Source organism: Mobula birostris, chromosome 8 (assembly GCF_030028105.1).
Source record: "Mobula birostris isolate sMobBir1 chromosome 8, sMobBir1.hap1, whole genome shotgun sequence".
NCBI lineage: Eukaryota > Metazoa > Chordata > Chondrichthyes > Myliobatiformes > Myliobatidae > Mobula > Mobula birostris.
Window position 1 is genome coordinate 120,807,451 of NC_092377.1, and position 23,891 is coordinate 120,831,341.

The 23,891-nt window shown below is 44.8% G+C and overlaps 1 protein-coding gene across 9 annotated transcripts in view; it reads right to left on the reverse strand.

Moving 5' to 3' along the window:
* Positions 1–6,235: 6,235 nt before the first annotated feature.
* Positions 6,236–23,891, reverse strand: part of LOC140201644 (uncharacterized) — a 53,247-nt gene continuing 35,591 nt past the window's right edge. For 8 of the 9 annotated variants that reach the window (XM_072266084.1, XM_072266088.1, XM_072266086.1 and 5 more), the window contains 6 exons: positions 21,943–22,062; positions 19,243–19,389; positions 13,545–13,697; positions 12,629–12,838; positions 12,269–12,388; positions 6,236–10,716 (listed from right to left, as the gene is read on the reverse strand). In XM_072266084.1, the coding sequence (XP_072122185.1) occupies positions 13,567–13,697; positions 19,243–19,389; positions 21,943–22,062 (398 nt within the window). In that variant the 3' untranslated portion in view covers positions 6,236–10,716; positions 12,269–12,388; positions 12,629–12,838; positions 13,545–13,566. The remainder of the gene's footprint in view (positions 10,717–12,268; positions 12,389–12,628; positions 12,839–13,544; positions 13,698–19,242; positions 19,390–21,942; positions 22,063–23,891) is intronic. The other variant, XM_072266080.1, reaches the window with a different exon arrangement.

Consider the following 23,891-nt stretch of genomic DNA (forward strand, 5'->3'; position numbering starts at 1 on the left):
TATATTTATAAAAACTTTGGCTGTTTTTATATGTTGTACTAATTTACTTTCATACTCTATCTTCCCTTTCCTTATTTCTTGTTTATTTGTTCTCTGTTGTTTTTTAAGATTTTCCCAATCTTCCAGTCTCCCACCACTCTTCACGACTTTGTACACATGAACTTTTAATTTGATACTATCTTTTATTTCCTTCGTAATCCAATGCTGGCTCTCCCCACACTTACTGTCCTTACTTTTGACTGGAATATATTTTTGTTCAGCACTGTGAAAAATCTCTTTGAAAGTATTCCACTGTTCCTCAACTGTCCAAAACTGTCGGATGGACTCAGGATATGGACTGGCACTGAGAACTGGGATATCACAACCAACAACAGAAACATAGCTGAGGAAAGGGTAGGGTGGGCAGCTCAATGCTCCAGGTACAGATGCTACAGGTGTGATTGAGGTACAGGTAAGAGAGGAGGCGGGGGAGTGGCCTTTTTGGGGAAAGAGAACATAAGATTGGTGTTGCTTGGGAGATCATCCAGTGAGACTGTTAGAAGTTTTCAAGAAGGATTCAATTGGTTCAGAGCAGCAGCTGTAAAAATGATCCAGCTTCAGACCACACTCTCTGCCTTAGCCTGGCTCAATAGCTCAAACCCTTCAACCCTCCATCTGCTGAGGTGCAACATGTAGGGGATTGGAAGCTGAGGATTTATTGATTACATAGAAATATTCAGTAAATTTCCTGAAGCCTATTTAGCCAAAAAGAGGACAGTTCAGAATGCCGGCAAACTTGGAAATTACTTCAGCAAGAAAACTTCACAATGTTGACTGTAGAGAAGAAATGAAGGCGGAGAAGTTAAAGATGCTACAATGTGGAATTATTCCTGACTCAGGGATTCAACCATAAAATAGAGGATCAGAATTATGCCATTTGGCCCATCAGGTCTGCTCTATTCATTTCATCATGTCTGTTCCATTTTCCTCTCAGCTCTAATCTCCTTCCTTCTCCCCGTATTCCTTCATGTCCTGTCCAATCAAGAATCTATCAACAGCTCTGCCTTAAATATGCTCAATGACTTGGCCACCACAGATACCTGTGCAATGAACACAACAGACTCACCACCCTCTGGCTAAAGGAATTCCTCCTGCTCTTCATTATAAATGGATATCTCTCTATGTATTCTCAGGCTGCATCTTCTAGTCTTTGCCTTCCCCAACATGGGAAACTTCCTCTCCACAACCAGTCTATTAAATGTTGAAAGGCCAGAAGACATCAAAGGCTCCTCATATGACAAACCTTTCAATCTCGGAATCATTTTCATGAACCTCCTTTGAACCATTTCCAATGTCAGCACATCCTTTCTTAGACAAGGGCCCAAATCTGCACTCAATCTCCAAGTGAGCCTACATCATTGCCTTATGAAACATCAACATTATATCCTTGCTTTTATATACCAGTCCTCTCAAAATGAATGCTAACATTGCACTACCTTCCTCACCACAGACTCATTTTGCAAATTAACCTTTAGGGAATCCTGCACAACTACTCCCAAATCCCTTTGCACTTCAGATATTTGAATTTTCTCTCCATTTCGAAAATAGTCTTCACATTCATTTCTTCTACCAAAGTGTGTGACCATACACTCCCAACACTGCATTCCGCCTGCCAATTCTTTGTCCATTTTCTGAATCTAAGTCCTTTTATAGCCTCTCTGTTTCCTCAAAACTATCTTTATACTGGCCACAAACCTGGCACAAATCTATCAATTCCATCATCCAATCATTGATATCTATCATAAAAAGTTGTCCCAACACAGATCCCGGTGGAATACCACGAAACACCGGCAACCAGCCAGAAAAAGCTCCCTGTATTCCCATTCTTTGCCTCTTTCTAATCAGCCAATGCTCTATCCATGCTAGTATCTTGCCTGTAATACCATGGGCTCTTGTTAAGCAGACTCATGTGTGGCACCACGTCAAACACCTTCTCAAAATTGAAGTACACAACATCCACTGAATCTCCTTTGTCTATCCTGCTTGTGATTCTTTAAAGAATTCCAACAGATTTTCCAGGCAAGATTTTCCCTGAAGGAAACTGTGCTGACTATGGCCTATTTTATCATGCACCCCCAAGTATACCAAAACCACATCCTTAACAATCAAATCCAAACCACTGAGGTCAGATTAAATTGCACATAATTTCTTTTCTTCTGCCTCCCTCCCTTCTTGAATAGTGGAGTGACATTTGCAAATTTCCAGTCCTCCAGGACCATGTCAGAATCTATTGATTCTTGAAAGATCAATACTAATGCCTCCACAATCTCTTCAGCCACCTCTTTTAGAACAGTGGAATAGATCCATTTGGTCCTTGTGATTCATCTATTCTTAGACCTGTCAGTTTCTCAAGACTTTTCTCCCTTCTGGTAGCTTCACACACTCCTGTCCCATGGCACTCTCAAACTTTTGGCATACTGTCAGTGTCTTCAGCAGTGAAGACTGATAAAATAAACGTTTTCGGATCTCCCATTACTACTACTACAGCAGCATTTTGTAGCAATCTGATATCTGTTCTGGCCTCTCTTTTTCACTTCATATATCTAAAGGAACTTTTGGTATCTCCTTTAATAATGTTGGTTAATATTTTATCTTTTCCTTTTTCATGACTAATTTAGTTTCCTTCTGTTGGTTTTTAAAAGCTTTCCAATCTTCTAACTTCCCATTCAGTTTTGCTCTATTATATGCCCTCTCATTGGCTTTTATGTTGGCTTTGACTTGTCAGCCACAGTTGTGCCATCTTGCCTTTAGAATACATCTTCCTGTTTGGGAGGTATATAATCTGTGCCTTCCAAATTGCTTTCAGAAATCCCAGCCATTGTTGCTTTGCCATCATCCCTGCCAGTGATCTTTTCCAATCAATTTTGGCCAGCTCCTCTCTCATACCACTGTAATTCTCTTTACTCCAGTGTAACACTGATAGATTTGACTTTAGCTTCTGCTTCTCAACTTGCAGGATGAATAATATCATAATATGACCACTGTTTCATCAGGGTTCCTATACCTTAAGCTCTCGAATCAATTCCAGTTCATTGCATAACACCCAATCCAGAATAGCTGATCTTCTTGTGGAGTCAACCATGAGCTGCTCTAAAAAGCCAACTCATAGACATTCTGCAAAATTCCCCTCTTGGAATCCAGCACCAACCTGATTTTCCCAGTCTATCTGCATACTGAAATCCCCCATGACTATCATAACGTTGCTCTTTTGACACACATTTTCTACCTCCCATTGTAACTTGTAGACCACATCATTACTACTGTTCAGAGTTATGTATACAACTCTCATCAGGGTCTTTTCACCTTTGCTGTTTCTTCACCCTACCAACAACGATTCTACACATTCTGAACCTATGTCACCTCTTTTTTTATGATTTGATTTCATTTTTTACAAACAGAACAACCTTATAATCCACCTGTCCTTTCAATTCAAAGTGTAACCTTGGATGTTACACTTCCAGCTATAATCTTCTTTCAGCCATGATTCATTGATGCCCACAACGTCACATATGACAATCTGAAACTGATGAAAGTAATTGACCGTATTCTGTATACTGCGTACATTCATATATAACATCTTCACTGTGTATTCATCACTTGTTTATTTTGTCCCCCTTTTACATTGCAACTCATCTTGCTGACTGCAATTTGGCCCTGTCATCAGACTCTCCTTGTTAGCAGTCTCACTCCACACTGCTTCTGCTTGTAAACCAACTGACCCATCCTCAGTCCTATCACCCTGGTACCCATCCCCCTGCCAATTAGTTTAAAACCTCTGAAAGAGCTCTCTCAAACTTCCCTGCAATGATATTGGTGCCCTTGGGTTCAGGTGTAACTTGTCCCTTTTGTACAAATCGTACCTTCCCTCGATGAGATCCTAATGATCCAGAAATCTGCACCCCTGCCCTCTGCACCAGTTTCTTAGCTATTCATTCACGTGCCAAATCATCCTATTTTTACCCTCTCTGTGCGTGGCACCAGCAACAATCCAGAGATTACTACCCCAGAGGTCCTACTTTTCAGCTTTGTATCTCACTCTCTTAAATCTCTCTTCAAGGATCTCTGCACTTTTCCTACCTATGTCATGTGTGCCAATATGTACAAGGAGTTCTGGCTGCTCACCCTCCCCCTTTAGAATGTCGTGGATCTGATCCGAGACATCCTGACCCAGGCACCAGTGAGGCAACATACCATCTGGGTGTCCCTGTCGTGCCCAGAGAATCTAGTCTCTATTCCTCTGTTGATGGAATCTCCTATCACCACTGCAGTCCTTTACACTTCTCTTCTGAGCCACAGTGCCAATTCCTTTCTGTTCAAATGCTGCCTGAGCCAGATCAGCCAGCACTGATCAAATCATTGAATGTGTTCAGCTGACTGAAGCTCCATGAGCCAGTGGTCTTCACTCAAAGGCCACAAGAACATCACTAACCAATGGAGATGCATTGGGTCAGGGGTCACTGATTTGCACCCCAGTGTTGTTCCACTGTTGTTTAACAAGATACGTGAACACTCTCAGGGTGGAGGAGCAACTCTTCATATTCTGTCCAACCTCCAACCTGATGGCATGAACATCGATTTCTCCTTCCCCTTCCCTTTTTTTCTAGTCCCCACTCTAGCCTCTTACCTCTTCTCCTCACCTGCTATGACCTCCCCTGGTACCCCTCCTATCAGTTTCTTTCTTTTCCAGACCTTTACCTTTCCCACCCACCTGGTTTCACCTCTCACCTTCCAGCTATCCTCCTTCCCCTCCCTCCACATTTATATTCCAGCAGCCTTTAGATTTCTTTCCAGTCTTGAAGGAAGGTCTCGGTCTGAAACGTTGAGATTACAGAAATCATTTCCAAAGACATTGTTTGACCCACTCAATTCCTCCAGCAATTTGTGTGTGTGGCTCTCAATTCCCAGAATCCGCAAAATTTTGTGTGTGTGTGTGTGTGTGTGTCTCTGACCATCAGTTCAAATGAATATTAAAGTTAAGTAAGTTTCCATGCAATATATCAACAGTCAGTCCTTGCTCAACGCATGAAATGTTGCCGAAAAACAGTCATTTCCAGGGGCTGGATAGTTTCTCAATAATGAAAGTAACTCCAAGTTTCCCCAACCATTCCCATTAAAGAAAAAAGCAGAAAGCTGGAAGAACTCAGTGGGTCAGGCAGAATCTGTGGAGACAGAATATCTGTAAGAGTCATTGGGTTGTACAGTTATCAAGCATTTTGTTTGATGTGTGTCTTCTCCGTAGCGATGAAGGAAGAGAAGCGACGAGGCAATGTGGGAGGGGGAAGGAGCGGTAAACTCAGAAGCAACTGAGAAGGGGTGAGGGGTCCAGAGTAATGAGGAAAAGTAAAGGCAGGAAAAGGAAAACAGGGAAGTGTGACATAAATGAGATGGTTCAAGTTGAAGTTTAATGATCATTCAGACTGGGTATATGAACACTCATGAATACAGAAGTGTTACTCCAGGGTCAAAGTGCAAAATGCATTAGCAACAGTCACACACAGCACAAGGCACATACAGCACATATAAGATAGCAGTAAAATATAGTCACACCAAAAATACACGACAGTTCCAGAGTCCGTGAGTGTTGTAGCAGTCTGTAGTCGAACACAATACAGGCTCATCTTCTGCTGAGCACTGACTCCAGCATAGATGCCGTGCCAGGCTATCTCCGGCACTTCAGTGATGCGCTTGACTCTGACACCTGCCCCGGGGCAGTGACAACCATCACGGATCGAGGTCTCGTTATTACTACGACCGAGGCCATGCAGCTCCCCTGCTGTTGGCGAATAAACAAATGAATTGGACTTGCAATATTCCACACCACCAACATCGTCTTGCGATCACAGGAGGACACAGATCGATGTCAGGGTGAAGGCTAACCCTGTGGAACATGAGGAGTCACTCCTCCAACCTGCACATGCCTCAATATCAGTAGAGGAGACCATGGACAGACTTATTGAAATGGGAGCGGGTAATGGAATTAAAACCTGACCACCGGGAGATTCCCGTTGTTATCATTGACAGAATAAAGGTCAATGAAAAGGACCCCTATCAATCTCGAGCCTCATCGCTGAAGAGGTCACACGGTATCCAATGAAATACCCTGACAGACTTGCAGCTGAAGTACTTCCTGAACTGGAATGAGTGACTGGGGTTCTGTATGCCAGTGAGGGAGAAAGTGTAGGGGGAAGTTTAACAGTTGGCACAGTTACAGGGATAAGTGCTAGTGGGGGGGGGATCAATGGTGGGGAAAGGGTACGCAATGGAGTGACAGCGGGGGGGGGCAGAGAGGGAGGGAGAGAGAGAGAGCGCGCGTGAGCGATCCTGTGGAAGGGGATCAAGAGTGGGTGAGAAGCTGTGTCTGGAGTTGGAGTCCTTTTGTGAATGGTAGAAACATAGAAACAAAGAAAAGGAAACCTACAGCACAATACGGGCCCTTCAGCCTATGATGCTGTGCCGAACATGTACTTACTTTAGAAATTACGGAGGACTACCCATACCCCTCTATTTTTCTAAGCTCCGTATACCTATCCAAGGGTCTATTGTATCCGCCTCCACCTCTGTTGCTGGCAGCCCATTTAACAAACTCACCACTCTCTGCTTAAAAAAACGTACCCCTGACATCTCATCTGTACCTGCTTCAAACACCTTAAAACTGCGCCCTCTCATGCTAGCCATCTCAGCCCTGGGAAAAAGTCTCTGACTATCCACACGATCAATGCCTTTCATCATCTTATACGCCTATATCAGTCACTTCTCATCCTTCATCGCCCCAAGGAGAAAAGGTTGAGCTCACTCAACCTATTCTCATAAGGCATGCTCCCCAATCCAGGCAGCGTCCTTGGAAATCTCCTCTGCACTCTTTCTATAGTTTCCATATCCTTCCTGTAGTGAGGTGACCAGAACTCAGCACAGTACTCCAAGTGTGGTCCGACCAGGGTCCTATATAGCCGTAACATTACCTCTCAACTCTTAAACTCAATCCCACTGTTGATGAAGGCCAATGCACCATAGGCCTCAAACTCCACCCCTAAAAGCCCACCCCTCAAACTCCATGCCCCAATCTCCACACCTCAAAAGATGTGTTGGATGAGGTGCTCATGGGTGGTATCCGAGAATCCTGTTGTGATCCTGATCCTGTTTTGTTGGGTGTCTTAGAGTGAGGGCTGATGTGTGAGAAATGGAGGAGATGTGGGTGATAAAATTAGAAGGGAAACCCCATGTTTAGGTAGGAGAACATTGTTTAATTCTTAGATTAGACTCGGATAATTGTTTTTTCTTTGCAATTTAACCATTGAGAAGATTTAATGTTCCTCCGAGCTCAGGGATGGACATGCATCAGCATAGGAATGGGCTCTGTTTCACTGTCAATCTGTCAGCAAATGTCAGTTCTCAAGGGGTGTGAAAGCAGCAGGTTAAGTGGGGTAGTTTACGGAGGCGGGGAGGAGTGTTGCAGACCGTGGAGACCGCAGAGATGACAAGGAGTGTAGGTTCCAGAGTGGGTCAGAGAGATGGGGAGGGGTCACAGATACTGGAGTGTTGTAAGTGTTGCTGAGGGTCACAGAGAATGGAACTGCTGTAGGGTCCATTTGGGTTCAGAGAGTGGGATGTGTGTAGGGAACGGAGGGGAAGGGAAAACAGACACACCGACAGGGTGAGGTATTGACCTGGGTGAGACAGTCAGCACTCTGACTCTCACAACATACAGAATACCATCCCTGGAAGCATCGGGTTCACAGATACAGAGCCACATCCAATCTACAGGGATCTGTCACCGGGAGACTGCAGGATGTGCCCTGTGGAGGCCCTTCAGCCCATCGAGACATCGGACAATACAGCAGCATACAGGCCCTTTGGCCCAACCACTCCTAAATGGCCATGGTGCCCATCCAGATTGTCCACATTGTCTGCATTACAACTGTATCTCTCCAAGTCCCACCCCCCTCCATGTACCTATCCCAGTGCTTCTGAAAGGACACTCCTGTACCTGCCTCAACCACTTCCCCTGTGAAAAAGATCAAAGCCCAAAGCATAGCTATTATCAAAGTACATATATATCACCATATACACCCCTGAGATTCATTTCCTTGCTGGAATACTCAATAAATCCATATTAGAATAATAACTATAATAGTTTCACATACTCTCCACTGTCCCTTTTAACTCTCTCCCCCTCACCCTGAACCCAGGGACTCTAATTGTGGATTCCTCTGTCCTGGGGAAAAGACTGTTACCATGCACCTTATCTTGCCCCAGTGATTTTATTTACTCCTCCATTCTATATTCCACAACACCCTTCTTCACTATAATTAGTACCATTTAATTCTGTGTCAACCACAGATACACTGATCAAGCCTTGTGCACTGGCATTCGAATCATTTCTCAAAATAGTAATGAAAGAAACCCAACACTGATCCCTGCAGAACACAGCTCATCAGCAGCCTCCATTCCGAAACACAACCTTCAACCACCTCCCTCTGCTTTCGTCCTCCAAACCAATCGTGAATCCACCAATCTTGACTGGATTCCTAACCATCCAAATGACCCAACCTTACAAGATCTTGTCGAAGGCCTCACTGAACTACAAATAGGCAAAGTCCACTGCCCTGCCCTCATCTGCATTTTCAGTCATCTCTTCAAATAGCTTGAATACTGTTCAATAAGCAGAGCTTTTCTTGAACAAAGCCGTGCTGACTCTATTTAATCTGACTCCGTCCACTCAAATGCTGGTACACCCTGTCCCTCAGAACTCCCGTAGGTAACTTCCCCACTATTAATTTCACACTGACTGGTGTGTCGTTCCCTGGCATGACCTTCCTGCTCTTCTCAAACAACCAAACATGAGCTTCCTTCCAGTCTTCTGCAACTTCTCTGGTGGCAAATGATGAGACAATAATCTCAGCAACAGACTCCACAATTCCTCCTCTCACCTCTCACAAGTTTCAAGGAAGCACTCACTCTGGCCCAGAGGATTTATCCGCCAATACACTGCAAGGTTGCAAATATCATCCTTTCTGGAAATATGACCAGTCTCCAAAACATCTCTACTTAATTCCCTTGAGTTATCATGATTACCTCCTCAGTGAAAAAGGGGAAATAGTCGTTAAGAATCTCACCCATGTCCTGCAGGTCAAGGCATAAGTAACCCTGCTAATGTCTGAGGGGATCTACTCACTTAGTAACCACCCTTTTACTCATGATATGGCTGAAAAATCTCCTGGCATTTCCCTTTGCCATTTCTGCAAGATCCATCTTACACCCTCTCTTTGCCCTCATGGTTTTACTCTTGATTGTTTTCTTAGTCATTTGGCAGAAAAGGATTCACTGGCACAGAAACCAAATTGAACTATGTCCTTCCATATTTTTCTTGACCAAAGCTTGTATATCTCTCATATTTTTGTATCCACCGAACTGTCTCTCCATGATTTCCTGGACATTTCCTACTAAACCATCCTACCATGCGAGGTCTTATTGTAGGTTCTGCTAAATGGACAACATTTTCAGCCTGAATCTCATCTACAATTTTGGTCATTCTACAAACAGCTCTAAAGAGGTTCAACTGGACAACTTTCCACTCACAACACCATGCAAACTCCTCCTAATGAGTCTCTGTCTACCCAAATACTGAGATAACCTATCCCTCCAATTGCCCACCACTCACCTACCCACAATTGATGTTGGAGTCACTGGTCTGTCTTTCCTTGGCTTATCCCTTCTATCATTCTAAAACTACGGAACAACATTGAACTCATTCCATTCTTCACTGGCATTGTTTCCCAGTGATGAACGATGAGGCAATTATCTCCGTAAGGGCCTCTGCTGTTTCCTGTCTAGCCACCCACGGAGTCGTAGGAAGCACTCAGTAAGGCCCTGGGGATTTATCCACTAGAAATCACTGTAAGGCTGCAAATACCTTCTCCCTGGGAATATATATATGTCCCCCAATCTGTCTTCTCCTGATTCTCTCATCTCTTGAGCAATTGTGATATTCAGTAAATCAGTTCAGCAATCATTGCGGAGAAATATTTCTTATAATTTCAACCTTTCTGCCACATCAAGTTATAGACAGCCTGCTGATCCCCAACAGGAACTCCTCTCTGACTAACCATCCTTTTAATCTTTACTGAGCTACAGAACCTCCTAGAACTTTTCTTAATCTTATCTGTCAGATCCATCTCATACCCTCACTTTGCCCTCCAGATTTACCTCAAGTGCATTCTTCATATTTTTGTAATCATCACGAGCTGAACTTGTCCCCAAATTAAACACAATGTATTATGTACAAAATGATGGAGGAACTCAGCTGGCCGGGCAGCATCAATGGAAAAGAGTACAGCCGATGCTTCAGACTGAGACCCTTCTTCGGAACACCTGTTTGTGAACACAATGTGTGCTTGCCTGTCCTCTTCACTAGAACTTCAATCTCTCTCGTCAGCCAGGGTTCCTAAACTATCCAGGCTCTGTACACAAGAGGAACACAATACATCTGCATCCTTGATATGCCACGAGTTGTGCCCCAATCCTTGCATCTCATCGTTACACTGAAGCTTCTCGGAGCTCTTTTCCCTCTTCTCTTGCGTGCAGGTTGAAGATGTCGAATGATCTGGTTGCTCACTGCACAATGAGGTGGACACACTGCACAATGAGGCAGTCTCACTGCCCTGCCGATCCTCGCTCACCCTACGGCACAACACACACATCAATCAGAAACCTGTCACCTGGGAGTTGGGGTTGAGTTTACTTTAGAACCCAAGGGGATTTTCTGTTCTGACCCTCCCTCCCTCCCACACCCCCATCCTGGTGTGTCACTGACTGTCTGGGACACAGTTCCGACAGTTTCCCATTACGCCCAGCCCAGACACACCTGCCCTAGGACATGTAATTGGAACAGAGGGATGTACAAAATGACACTATTCAGCTAATCATTTAATACACCAAGAAGGAGGTCATTTGCCCAATGATTCTGTGATGACCAATATGCCCAGCTGGATAATCCCAATTTCCTGCAGTCAACTTTATCCGTTCTAAACCTGCCTTTCCATACATCTATCTAGATGCCCCTTCAATGATACCATTGTACCTGCTGTACCCACTTTCTCAGGCAGCTCAGCGTATATACTCACCACCCTACAGGTGAAAGAATTGCCCCTGATCCTACTTCGGCCTTTCCTCTTCACCCTAAGCATATGCCCCAAGCTTTGGACTCTCCTGACGTGTGGGAAAGACCGTTGCCATTCACCTTATCTTTGCCACACCATGATGTTATATATTTCTCTATCGTCACCACTTCCTGCATTAAGAGGAATAATGACCTAGAATGGAAAACCCTCGCCATTAATCAACACTTGCAACAGTCTTGTAATTCTCTGCCCAATTTCCAGTTCAGCCACATCTTTCCTATTAAAGGGTGACCAAAACTCTACATCATGTTCCAATTGCAGCCTCACCAATAACATAATCAACGGCAATATAATGCCCTACTGCCGTACTCAATGCCCAACCAATGAATGTCAACGTGCTAAATGTTAATTTCTCCCAACATGTTCCTGCAGCTCAGGACATAAGCAGACCCTCTCAGCTTCTAAAGTGAGCTATTTCTCCTTAGTTACCATTTTAATCTTAAAACAGTGACAGATCATATAAAGACCTGTTTTTCTGTTACATCTACATTGAATCATTGAATCATTCAGTGAAATGCTCGTTTGCCTCGATGAACAACAAGGATGAGCTGGGGGGACCCCCTACATGTCACTATGCTTCCAGTGCCAACATAGCACACCCTCAACTTACAAACACTGACGCTTTGCAATATGGCAGGAAACTGAATACTCAGTAGAAACCTACTAGAGTCATGGGGAAAAAGTACAAACTCCTTAAAGACAGCAGAGGGAATTGGACACACATGGCTGCCAAAGCAAAGTTTATCCTAATCACGGCACAACTTCTTGGGATTTTCCTTAAATTTATCTTCTTGATCCATCTCACACCCTCTCTCTTTGCCCTCCTGATTTCCCTCTTGATAGTATTTTTAGTCATTTGTTGTTAAGGGATTCACTGGGAAATAATTAAATTGCACCTTGTCCTTCCATATTTTTCTTGACCAAATGTTGAATATCTCTTGTCTTGACAGGTTTACCCTCCACTTCAGCAGGAACATACTGCCTCTGCAGACTTGATATTTCTCATCTCCTGCCCCAGTCGCTCAGGGCGAGCGCCAAGCCTGTATTCTCACCGTTACACTTCTCCAAATTCCTGCTTCTCTTCCTTTGGCTCCATCTTGAAGAAAGCGAACAATCCAATTTTTCATTCTCCACCGAAGTCTCATAGCCCAGTGGATTGTCGCCCTGCCCTACTGGAAAGCACACACATCAGTCAGAAGCCTGTAGGAATGGAATTGTTGCTAAATTGACTTCTGAACCAAAAGACATTTTGAACAGCGAACCTCCCTCCCGCAGCAGTCACTGACCGAACGATCATAGTTTGCTCCATCATTTTCCCACCCAAGAAACACATCAATCACATCCCGCATATTCTACATGGGAAGGTTACAGTGAAGCGTGAGGCGTGACAGGGAGAGACAGGTTTTACCCACCAGGGCAGGTATGTTCTCTGGATCTGGTTCTGTCACTGAGACTCTGTCTGATGGCCCAAATCGCCTGAGGAGTTTTTGTACACGGGCAGTCAGATTTCCTCCTTTTGAGAATATCGCTGCTTTCTCTCCAAGTTAATCGATAAACTGTTGTTCCTTCACGGAATAATCCTGAATAGGTCTTCATATTCCCCCTCCCAAATCTAGGGATTTCTGCAACAGAATCACAGAACAAGTGTCTTCCTTCCGCGCTCTTCCGCCTCCTGCAACACAGAGTAACAGAATGCCTGGGTGCTGCTGTGGGATGGGTGTGTGTCCCACCCACTGGGTACATCAGTTTTGAGCTCAGCACCTTTCACCTAGGGCTGTCCCACCTTCCTGCCCCCGTATGTGTCCAATTGATGCTGACTATGTACAAGACAGCCCTCCCATCCCACTACTGGCACTCATCTCCCCACACGAGCTACAGCACTGACAGTAGCATCATTTTTCCACTGGGACTTTCATCCCAGGAATGCCCTCCCCAATCGAGCACAGAAAGTTCCAAACACCTTACACACAGGGGAAGGGAACTGACCCATACCCTGGACAATGTTACAACACGATCCACAGTCCATTATCTCACAGCTATTTGTGGGAGCTTGCGGTGCATCATTATACATCCCCATCGCAATGATAACCACTGTGAGCTTTGGTGGCAGGGCAGCACAGGACATGACAAAGATAAGGAAGGTGCTACATCAATGCAGTGCCACTCTCCTACTGTGAACCAAATTCCAGGATGACACGCTGTCATAATTATTGTACCTCAGAGGAAGGGAAGAGCCAGTAGTCAGCAGAAATCTTCAAGAGGAAGGGGATACCATAGAAGCGAACTGACTTCATGACATTCACCTGTGGACAGGACGAGAGTATCTACCTGTGACCCACTGCAGGGCATTTCAAAAATCCTGAATTTCACGAGACACATTGTAGACAAACAGGACACAGGGAATCCTTGGCCTTTCACACTGGTTGATATTCAGCTTCTTCACAATCTCTTCATGGATGGCTCCTCGACCGTAACATTGCACTGTAAAACACAGAACCTGTGCTCACTCAGGCTGCCTCACACCAGCACATTTCACTCAAGGTGATTCCTAGTAACAAAAGGGAAGGGGATAGATTTAATGTTCCTCCGAGCTCAGAGATGGGCACCCATCAGCATGGGAATGGGCTCTGTTTCACTGTCAATCTGTAAGCAAATGGGAGTTCTCAAGGGATGTGAAAGCAGCAGGTTAAGTGGGGTAGTTTACAGAGGTGGGGAGGAGTGTTGGACAGTGGAGACTGCAGAGATGACAAGGAGTGTAGGTTTCAGAGTGGGTCAGAGAGATGGGGAGGGATCACAGATACTGGAGTGTTGTAGGCGTTGCTAAGGGTCACAACGAATGGAAATGGAAGTGCTGTAGGGTCCATTTGGGCTCAGAGAGTGGGATGTGTGTAGGGAACGGAGGGGAAAACAGACACACCGACAGGGTGAGGTATTGACTTGGGTGAGACAGTCAGCACCCTGACTCTCAGAACACACAGAATACCATCCCTGGAAGCACTGGGTCCACAGATACAGAGCCACGTCCAATTGACAGGGACCTGTCACTGGGAGACTGCAGGATGTGCCCTGTGGAGGCCATTCAGCCCATCAAGACATTGGACAATACAGCAGGATACAGGCCCTTTGGCCCAACCACTCCTCACTGGCCATGGTGCCCATCCAGATTATCCACATTGTCTGCATTGCAACTGTATCTCTCCAAGTCCCACTCCCTCCATGTACCTATCCCAGTGCTTCTGAACGGATACTCTTGTACCTGCCTCAACCACTTCCCCTGTGGAAAAGACCAAAGACCAAAGTACAGTTATTATCAAAGTACATATATATCACCATATAAAACCCTGAGATTCATTTCCTTGCTGGCATACTCAATAAATACATATTAGAATAATAACCATAATAGTCTCACGTACTCTCCACTGTCCCTTTTAACTCTCTCCCCCTCACCCTGAACCCAGGGACTCTAATTGTGGACTCCTCTGACCTGGAGAAAAGGCCATTACCATGCACCTTATCTTGCCCCAGTGATTTTATTTACTCCTCCATTCTGTATTCCACAACACCCTTCTTCATTATAAATAGCACCCTTTAATTTTGTGTCATCCACAGATATAGTAATCAAGCACTGTGCACTGGCATTCGAATCATTTCTCAAAATAGTAATGAAAGAAACCCAACACTGATCCCTGCAGAACACAGCTCATCAGCAGCCTCCATTCCAAAACACAACCTTCAACCAGCACCCTCTGCTTTCGTTGTCTATACCAATTGTGAATCCACCAATCTTGACTGGATTCCTAACCATCCAGATTACTCGACCTTGGAAGACCTTGTCGAAGGCCTCGTTGTACTACAAATAGACAAAGTCCACCGCCCTGCCCTCATCTGCCTTTTCAGTCATCTCTTCAAATAGCTTGAATACTGTTCACTAAGCAGAGCTTTTTATGAACAAAGCCGTGCTGACTCTATTTAATCTGACTCTGTCCACTCAAATGCTGGTACACACTGTCCCTCAGAACTCCCGTAGGTAACTTCCCCACTACTGATTTCACACTGACTGGTGTGTCATTCCCTGGCATGACCTTCCTGCTCTTCTCAAACAACCAAACATGAGCTTCTTTTCAATAATCTCAGCAAGAGACTCCACAATTTCTCCTCTCACCACCCACAAATTTCAAGGAAGCACTATCTCTGGCCCAGGGGATTTATACACCAATACACTGAAAGGTTGCAAATATCATCCTTTCTGGAAATATGACCAGTCTCCAAAACATCTCGACTTAAATCCCTTGAGTAATCATGATTATCTCCTCAGTGAAAAACGAGAAATATTCTTTAAGAATCTCACCCCTATCCTGCAGGTCAAGGCAAAGGTAACCCTGCTAATGTCTAAAGGGATCTACTCACTTAGTAACTACCCTTTGACTCTTGATATAGCTGCCAATAGGGTTGACTTCAAGTGCCTGTGGAAACGTTCCACCAGGCCGTTGGACTGCGGGTGGTAAGCAGTCGTTCGATGGAGCTGGGTTCCAAGGAGTTGTGCTAGTGCAGACTACAAAGCCGATGCAAACTGCACAGCCCTGTCTGAAGTGACGTGGGCTGGGAGTCCGAACCTTGCCACCCAGGTGGTAATCAGGGCTCTGGCGCATGTCTCCGCGGCCGTGTCAGCGAGTGGAACAGCTTCCTGCCACCTCGTGAACCTGTCCAACATGGTGAACAGGTATCTCGTTCCTTTCGAAACCAGCAGTGGGCCGACGATGTCCACGTGGACATGTTCAAACCTCCTATGTGTCAGCTGGAAAGGTTGCAGTGGGGCCCTCACGTGCCTCTGGATTTTGGAGGTTTGACAGTGCGTGCATGTCCTGGCCCAATGCCCGACCTGCTTGCATAGGCCGTGCCACACAAACCTGTCTGCGATCAGCCGGATGGTCGCCTGGATGGAAGGATGGGCTAAACCGCGGAAGGCGTCGAAAACGCGGCGCCTCCAAGTGGTCGGGACAATGGGCTGAGGTTGCCTGGTGGACACATCGCAAAGGAGCATCTTACCTTTGGGGCCCAATGGGTATGTCTACGAGGTGGAGTCCTGAGACTGCGGTTCGGTACGCCAGCATCTCGCTGTCCAGTCGTTGCGCCTTAGCTAACGCCGCATAATCCAGCCCCAGAGACAGAGAGTGCACTGATTGGACAGAGGTACATGTCAGCACGTCGGCTGCCACTTTGTTCTTCCAGCGGATGTGCTTGATCGTGGTGGTAAACTCTGCGATGTATGACAGGTGGCATTGCTGGCCACGAGTCCTACACTTATGGCATGCCTCCAAGGGCCAGACTGGGTTGACGAACTCCCCTGGGTGCTGCTTGGCATCTGCACAGCACCCAAGGAGGACCTGGCCACGTCATCAGCCAAACTTGTTTACGGTGCCCCGCTCACAGTTCCCAGTGAATTGGTGCCAGCACCCCGTGGCCCGGAGGACACAACTACGGCGGTCCTAACTAAACTCCAGGAGCGGCTTGGAACACTTGCCCAGTCCCGACGTCCCATCACGGAACAACACCCCCTTTCGTGCCCAAGGACCTACAACAGAGCTAGTATGTTTTCACCCCTGCAGCGACCATACGAAGGATCCTACAAGGTGTTGCGCCATAATGGGACGACCTGCGTTCTCGACATCGACGGTCATGAAGAGACTTTTACCATTGACGTTGAACGGCCGGTTGCGGTACCACCCCCTTGACGACGAGGACGGCCACCTAAAAGAACTGCCAGTGTGCAGGCTGAGGACTCTGCACTTCCTAGCACTCGTCCAGGGGGCGGGGGGTGGGGGGGTCATGTGGCAGCCCGCCCATGCGGCAAGTGAACCGGCTCCAGCAGTCACAGGCGAGACCGCAGCCAGTGGCTACCGAGAGGGCTGAGTGCGGGTCAGACCTCGGCCCGGAAGCCGACGTCACTTCTGCCCCGCAAAGAGCGGAGAGCGGAGGATGCTGGCAGTGGGGACTTAAGCGTGCGCAGATTGAAACAGTAAACGGTTCAACCAGACCCTGCTCGACTCAGTGTGTTGCTTTCACTCGTTGCGTATCAGCGCAACTACAACCCTTTAATTTTGCGTCAACCACAGATATACTGATCAAGCCTTGTGCACTGGCATTTGAGTCATTTCTCAAAATAGCAATTGAAAGAAACCCAACACTGATCCCTGCAGAACACCCCTCATCAACAGCCTCCATTCCAAAACACAACCTTCAACCACCTCCCTCTGCTTTCATCGTCCATACCAATTGTGAATCCACCAATCTTCACTAGATTCCTAACCATCCAGGTTACCCTACCTTGCAAGACCTTGTTGAAGGACTCGCTGAACTACAAATAGACAACGTCCACTGCCCTGCCCTCATCTGCCTTTTCAGTCATCTCTTCAAATAGCTTTAATACTGTTCAATCGGCAGAGCATTTCATGCACAAAGCCACGCCTACACTATTTAATCTGACTCCATCCACTCAAATGTTGGGACACCCTGTCCCTCAGAACTCCCGTAGGTAACTTTCCCACTATTGATTTCGCACTAACTGTCATCATGATCATCTCCTCAGTTAAAAAGGGGAAATATTCTTTAAGAATCTCACCCATGTCCTGCAGGTCATGCTAGACCTGCTAATGTCTGAAATGGACCTACTCACTTAGTAACCACCCTTTGACTCTTGATACGGCTGCAAAATCGCTTGGGATTTCCCTTCACCTTTTCTGCCAGATCCATCTCACACCCTCTCTGCTTGCCCTCATGATTTCACTCTTGATTGTTTTCTTAGTCATTTGGCATCAGAGGACCCACTGCCACATGACCTGACTGAACTATGACCTTCCATATTTTTCTTGACCAAAGCTTGTATATCTTTCATATTTATGTATCCACCGAACTGTCTCTCTATGATTTCACGGAACATTTCTTACTAGACCATCCAACCACACTTGGTCTTATTGTAGGTTCTGCTAAATGGACAGCATGCTCAGCCTGAACCTCATTTACAATTTTGGTCATTCTACAAACAGCTCCAAAGAGGTTCAACTGCACAGCTTTCCAGTCACAACACCATGCAAACTCCTCCTAATGAGTCCCTGTCTACCCAAATACTGAGATATCCTATCCCTCCAATTGCCCATCACTAACCTCCCCACAATTGGCGTCAGTCACTGGTCTGCCACTCCTTGGCTTATCCCTTCTATCGTTCTCAAACTATGGAACAACATTGACCTCATTCCATTCTTCAGTGGCATTGTTTCCTAGCGATGAACGATGAAGCAAATATCTCCCTAAAGGTCTCCGCTGTTTCCTCTCTAGCCTCCCATTGAGTCCCAGGAAGCACTTAGTAAGGCCCTGGGGATTTATCCATGAAAATACACTGTAAGGCTGCAAATACCTGCTCCCTGGGAATGTGTATGTCCCTCAATCTGTCTTCTCCTGAATCCCACATCTCTTGAGCAATTGTGATACTCAGTAAATCAGTTCAGCAATCATTGAAAAGAAATATTTCTTATAATGTCAACCTATCTGCCCCCTCAAGTTATAGACAGCCTGCTGATCCCCAACAGGAACTCCTCTCTGACTAACCATCCTTTTTAATCTTTACTGAGCTATCGAAACTCCTAGAACTTTTCTTAATCTTATCTGTCAGATCCATCTCATACTGTCACTCTGCCCTCCAGATTTACCTCAAGTGCATCCTTTATATTTTTGTAATCACCAAGAGATGAACTTGTCCCTAAGTTAAACACAATGTATGATGTAAAAATTGATGGAGGAACTCAGCAGGCCCGGCAGCATCAATGGAAAAGAGTACAGCCGATGCTTCAGACTGAGACCCTTCTTCTGGACTCCTGTTTGTGAATGTATGCTTGCCTCTCCTCTTAACTGGAACTTCAAACACTCTCGTCAGCCAGGGTCCCTAAACCATCCAGGCTCTGTACACAAGAGAAACGTAATACGTCTACACCCTTGATATGCCATGAGTCGTGCCCCAATCCTTGCTTCTCACCGTTACACTGAAACTTCTCTGAGCTCCTTTTGCTCTTCTCCTGTGTGCAGGTTGAAGGTGTCAAATGATCTGGTTGCTCACTGCACATCCAGGTGGGCGCACTGCACAATGAGAGAGTCTCACTGCCCTGCCGATCCTCGCTCGACCCTAGTGCACAACACACACATCAATCAGAAACCTGTAACCTGGGAGTTGGTGTTGAGTTTACCTTAGAACCCGATGGGGATTTTCTGTTCTGACCCTCCCTCCCACCGACTGACTGGGGGACAGTTCTGACAGTTTCCCATCACGTCCACCCTAGACACACATGTAATTGGAAACAGAGGGATGTACAGAATGAGGCTATTCAGCTTATCGTTTAATACACCAAGAATGAGATTATTTGCCCAATGGTTCTGCGATGACCACTATGCCCAGCTGGATAATCAGGACCCAGGCTGTAAAAATAGGGGACAAGCTCTCCTCTACAATCACTCTGAGCATCGGTGCCCCACAAGGCTGTGTACTCAGCCCCCTGCTGTACTCACTGTACACCCATGATTGTGTAGCCAAGTTTCCATCAAACTCAATATATAAGTTTGCTGATGACACAACAATTGTAGGCCATATCTCGGGTAATGATGAGTTTGAGTACAGAGGGGAAATTAAGAACCTGGTGCCATGCTGCGAAGACAATAACCTATCCCTCAACATCAGCAAGACGAAGGAATTGGTTGTTGACTTCAGAAGGATCAGCGGACCGCACAACCCAAGTTACATCGGTGATGCGCAAGTGGAACAGGTCAAAAGCTTCAAGTTCCTCAGGGTCAATATCACAAATGATTTGAATTGGTCCAACCAAGCAGAGTCCACTGCCAAGAAGGCCCACCAGCGCCTTTACCTCCTGAGAAAACTAAAGAAATTTGGCCTGTCTCCTAAAACCCTCACTAATTTTTCTGGATGCACCGTAGAAAGCATTCTTCTAGGGTGCATCACGACCTGGTATGGAAGTTGTCCAGTCCAAAACCGGAAGAAACTGCAGAAGATCATGAACATGGTGCAGCACATCACACAAACCAATCTTCCGTCCTTGGGCTCACTTTACACCGCACGCTGTCGGAGCAGTGCTGCCAGGGTAATCAAGGGCACGACCCACCCAGCCAACACACTTTTCATTCCTCTTCCCTCCAGAAGGCTCAGGAGCTTGAAGACTCGTACGGACGTACGGACAGATTTGGGAACAGCTTCTTTCCAATTGTGATAAGACTGCTGAACGGATCCTGACCCAGATCTGGGCCGTACCTTCCAAATAACCGGACCTGCATCACGTTTTTTTTTTGTACTACCTTACTTTCCATTTTTCTAATTTTTCTATTTATGATTTGTAATTTAAATTTTTAATATTTACAATCGATTTGTAATCCAGGGAGCGGGAAGTGCAGAATCAAATATCGATATGATGATTGTACATTCTAGTATCATTTGTTTGGCGACAATAAAGTATAAAATAATCCCAATTGCCTGCAGTAAACTTTATCCGTTCTAACCCTGCCTTTCCATGCATCTGTCCAGGTGCCACTTCAATGATACGATTGTCCCTGCTGCACCCACTTTCTCAGGCAGCTCAGCATATATACTCACCACCCTACAGGTGAAAGAATTGCCCCTGATCCTACTTAGGCTTTTCCTCTTCACCCCAAGCATATGCCCCAAGCTTTGGACTCTCCTGACGTGTGGGAAAGACTGTTGCCATCCACCTTATCTTTGCCACACCGTGATGTTATACATTTCTATATCGTCACCATCTCCTGTGTTACAAGGGATAATAACCTTGAATGGAAAACCCTCCCTATTAATCACACTTGCAACAGTCTTGTAATTCTCTGCCCAATTTCCAGTTCAGCCACATCTTTCCTATTAAAGGGTGACCAAAACTCTACATCATGTTCCAATTGCAGCCTCACCAATAACGTAATCAACGGTAATATAATGCCATACTTACGTACTCAATGCCCAACTAATGAATGTCAGCATGCTAAATGTTAATTTCTCCCAACATATTCCTACAGCTCAGGACCTAAGCAGACCTTCTGAGCTTCTAAAGTGAGCTATTTCTCCTTACTTATCTTTTTAATCTTAAAATAGTGACAGATCAGATTAAAGATCTGTTTTTCTGTTACATCTACATTGAATCATTGAAACATTCAGTGAAATGCTTGTTTGCGTCAATGAACAACACAGTACAAGGATGAACTGGGGGGAGCCCGTACGTGTCACTATGATTCCACTGCCAACGTAGCATGCCCTCAACTTACCAACACTAGCCCTTTGCAAAATGGCAGGAAACTGAATACTCAGTGGAAACCTACTGCAGACACGGGGAGAAAGTACAAACTCCTTAAAGGCAGTGGTGGCAATTAGACGCACATGGCTGCCACTGTAAAGTTTATGCTAATCACTATACAACTTCTTGGGATTTTCCTTAACTTTCCTCTCTCTTTGCTCTCCTGATAGTATTGAGTCATTTGATGTTAAGGGATTCACTGGGAAATAACCTAATTGAACCTTGTTCTTCCATATTTTTCTTGAGCAAAGCTTGAATATCTCTCATCTTGACAGGTTTACCCTCCACTTCGACAGGGACATATTGCCTCTGCAGTCTTGATATTTCTCAACTCCTGCCCCAATCACTCAGGGCAAGCCCCAATTTTGCATTCTCACTGTTACACTTCTCCGAATTCCTGCTTCTCTTCTGTTGGTTCCATCCCGAAGGAATCGAACAATCCAATTGTTCATTCTCCACTGAAGTCAAGTTGCCCGGCGGATTGTCATCCCGCCCTACTGGAAACCATACACATCAGTCAGAAGCCTGTAAGCTTGGAATTGTTGCTAAATTGATCTCCAGACCCAAAGACATTTTGGACTGCGAACCTCCCACCCTCACTCCCTCCCGCAGCAGTCACTGACTGACAACCATAGTTCATTCCATCATTTTCCCACTCAAGACACATATCAATCACATTCCTCATATTCCATATGGGAAGCTTACAGTGATGCATGAGGCGTGACAGGGTGAGACAGGTTTTACCCACCGGGGGAGGAATGTTCTCTGGATCTGGTTCTGTCAATGAAACTCTGTCTCATTTCATTTTTAAAGTCTTTTTGTTGATACATAATCTTCTACAGCTTTAAAATGATACAAGACTTCAACAAACTGATATATGTACAGTTAATAAAGCTGAAGAAAAAACTTATCAAAAAAGAATGATATGATAATGAAAAAAGAAGTTATTTTTATAAAGAAAATAAAGAAAAAAGAGTACCCCAACTAACTGAAAGAAAAAACCTACAAACTACAAGAGAAAGGAAAAGAAAACAAATTAAAAGAGAGAAAAAAACCATTAGGAACCAACTCCCGGAGCAATACACCTTACAATCGCCTATATATATATAAAGGAGAAAAATCATCAACTGCCAGCTCACATTTATATATGACTGTAAGGAAACCATACAAATTAATTCAAATTAAATGATAATATTTGGCAAAAGAGCCTCATCTTCTCTCAAAATCAAATTGAGGATCAAAAGTTCTACTTCTAATTTTTTCCAAGCTAAGACATAACATTACTTGAGAAAACCATTGAATTAATGTAGGGACAGAGGTATCTTCCCATTTCAATAAAATACAGTAGCCCTTCTTGCCAACAATGTAACAAATGCAATTATATGTTGGTCTGAAGATGAAATACCCTGAATATGATGTAGAACGATTCCAAATAAGACAGTCAATGTATTAAGTTGTAAATTAATTTTCAGAGCTTTAGAAATTGTAGAAAATAAAGGTTTTTAAAAAGATTTTAATGAAGAACATGGCCAGAACATATGTGAAAAAGTGGCTACTTCAGTTTTACACCTATCACAATAGTTGTCTATGTTAGGAAATATTTTGGATAGTCTCTCTTTTGTTAAATAATAACGATGAACAATTTTAAATTGAATTAAACAGTGATTGGCACATAAGACCATAAGACCATCAGACAAAGGAGCAGAAGTCAGCCATTCGGCCCATCGAGTCTGCTCCGCCATTTTATCATGAGCTGATCTATTTTCCCATTTAGTCCCACTCCCCGACCTTCTCACCATAAACTTCGATGCCCTGGCTGCTCAGATACCTATCTCTGCCTTAAATACACCCAATGACTTGGCCTCCACTGCCGCCCATGGCAACAAATTCCATAGATTCACCACCCCCAGCTAAAAAAATTTCTTCGCATCTCTGTTCTGAATGGGCGCCCTTTAATCCCTCTCGTACTAGACTCCACATCGAAGAGGAATTGACCATTTTCAAAACTCGCAAACAATCTTCATTAACAAAGGTCATATTAAGTTCTCTCTCCCAATCTTGTTTAATCTTTAGTGAGAGGTTATCTTTTTGTAGTAAAAATAAATTATGAATTCTACCAGTGGAACCTCTCACTAAAGGATTCATATTCAAAATAGTATCCAACAACATTCTTGCATATATGGAAATTTAGATAAGTATTTTTGTAAAAAATATCTAACCTGAAAATATTGCAGGAAATGTGTCTGAGAGAGAGAATATTTGTTAATTAACTCTTCAAAAGTCATTAATCGACCATCACAAAATAAATTTGCAGAAGAACAGATCC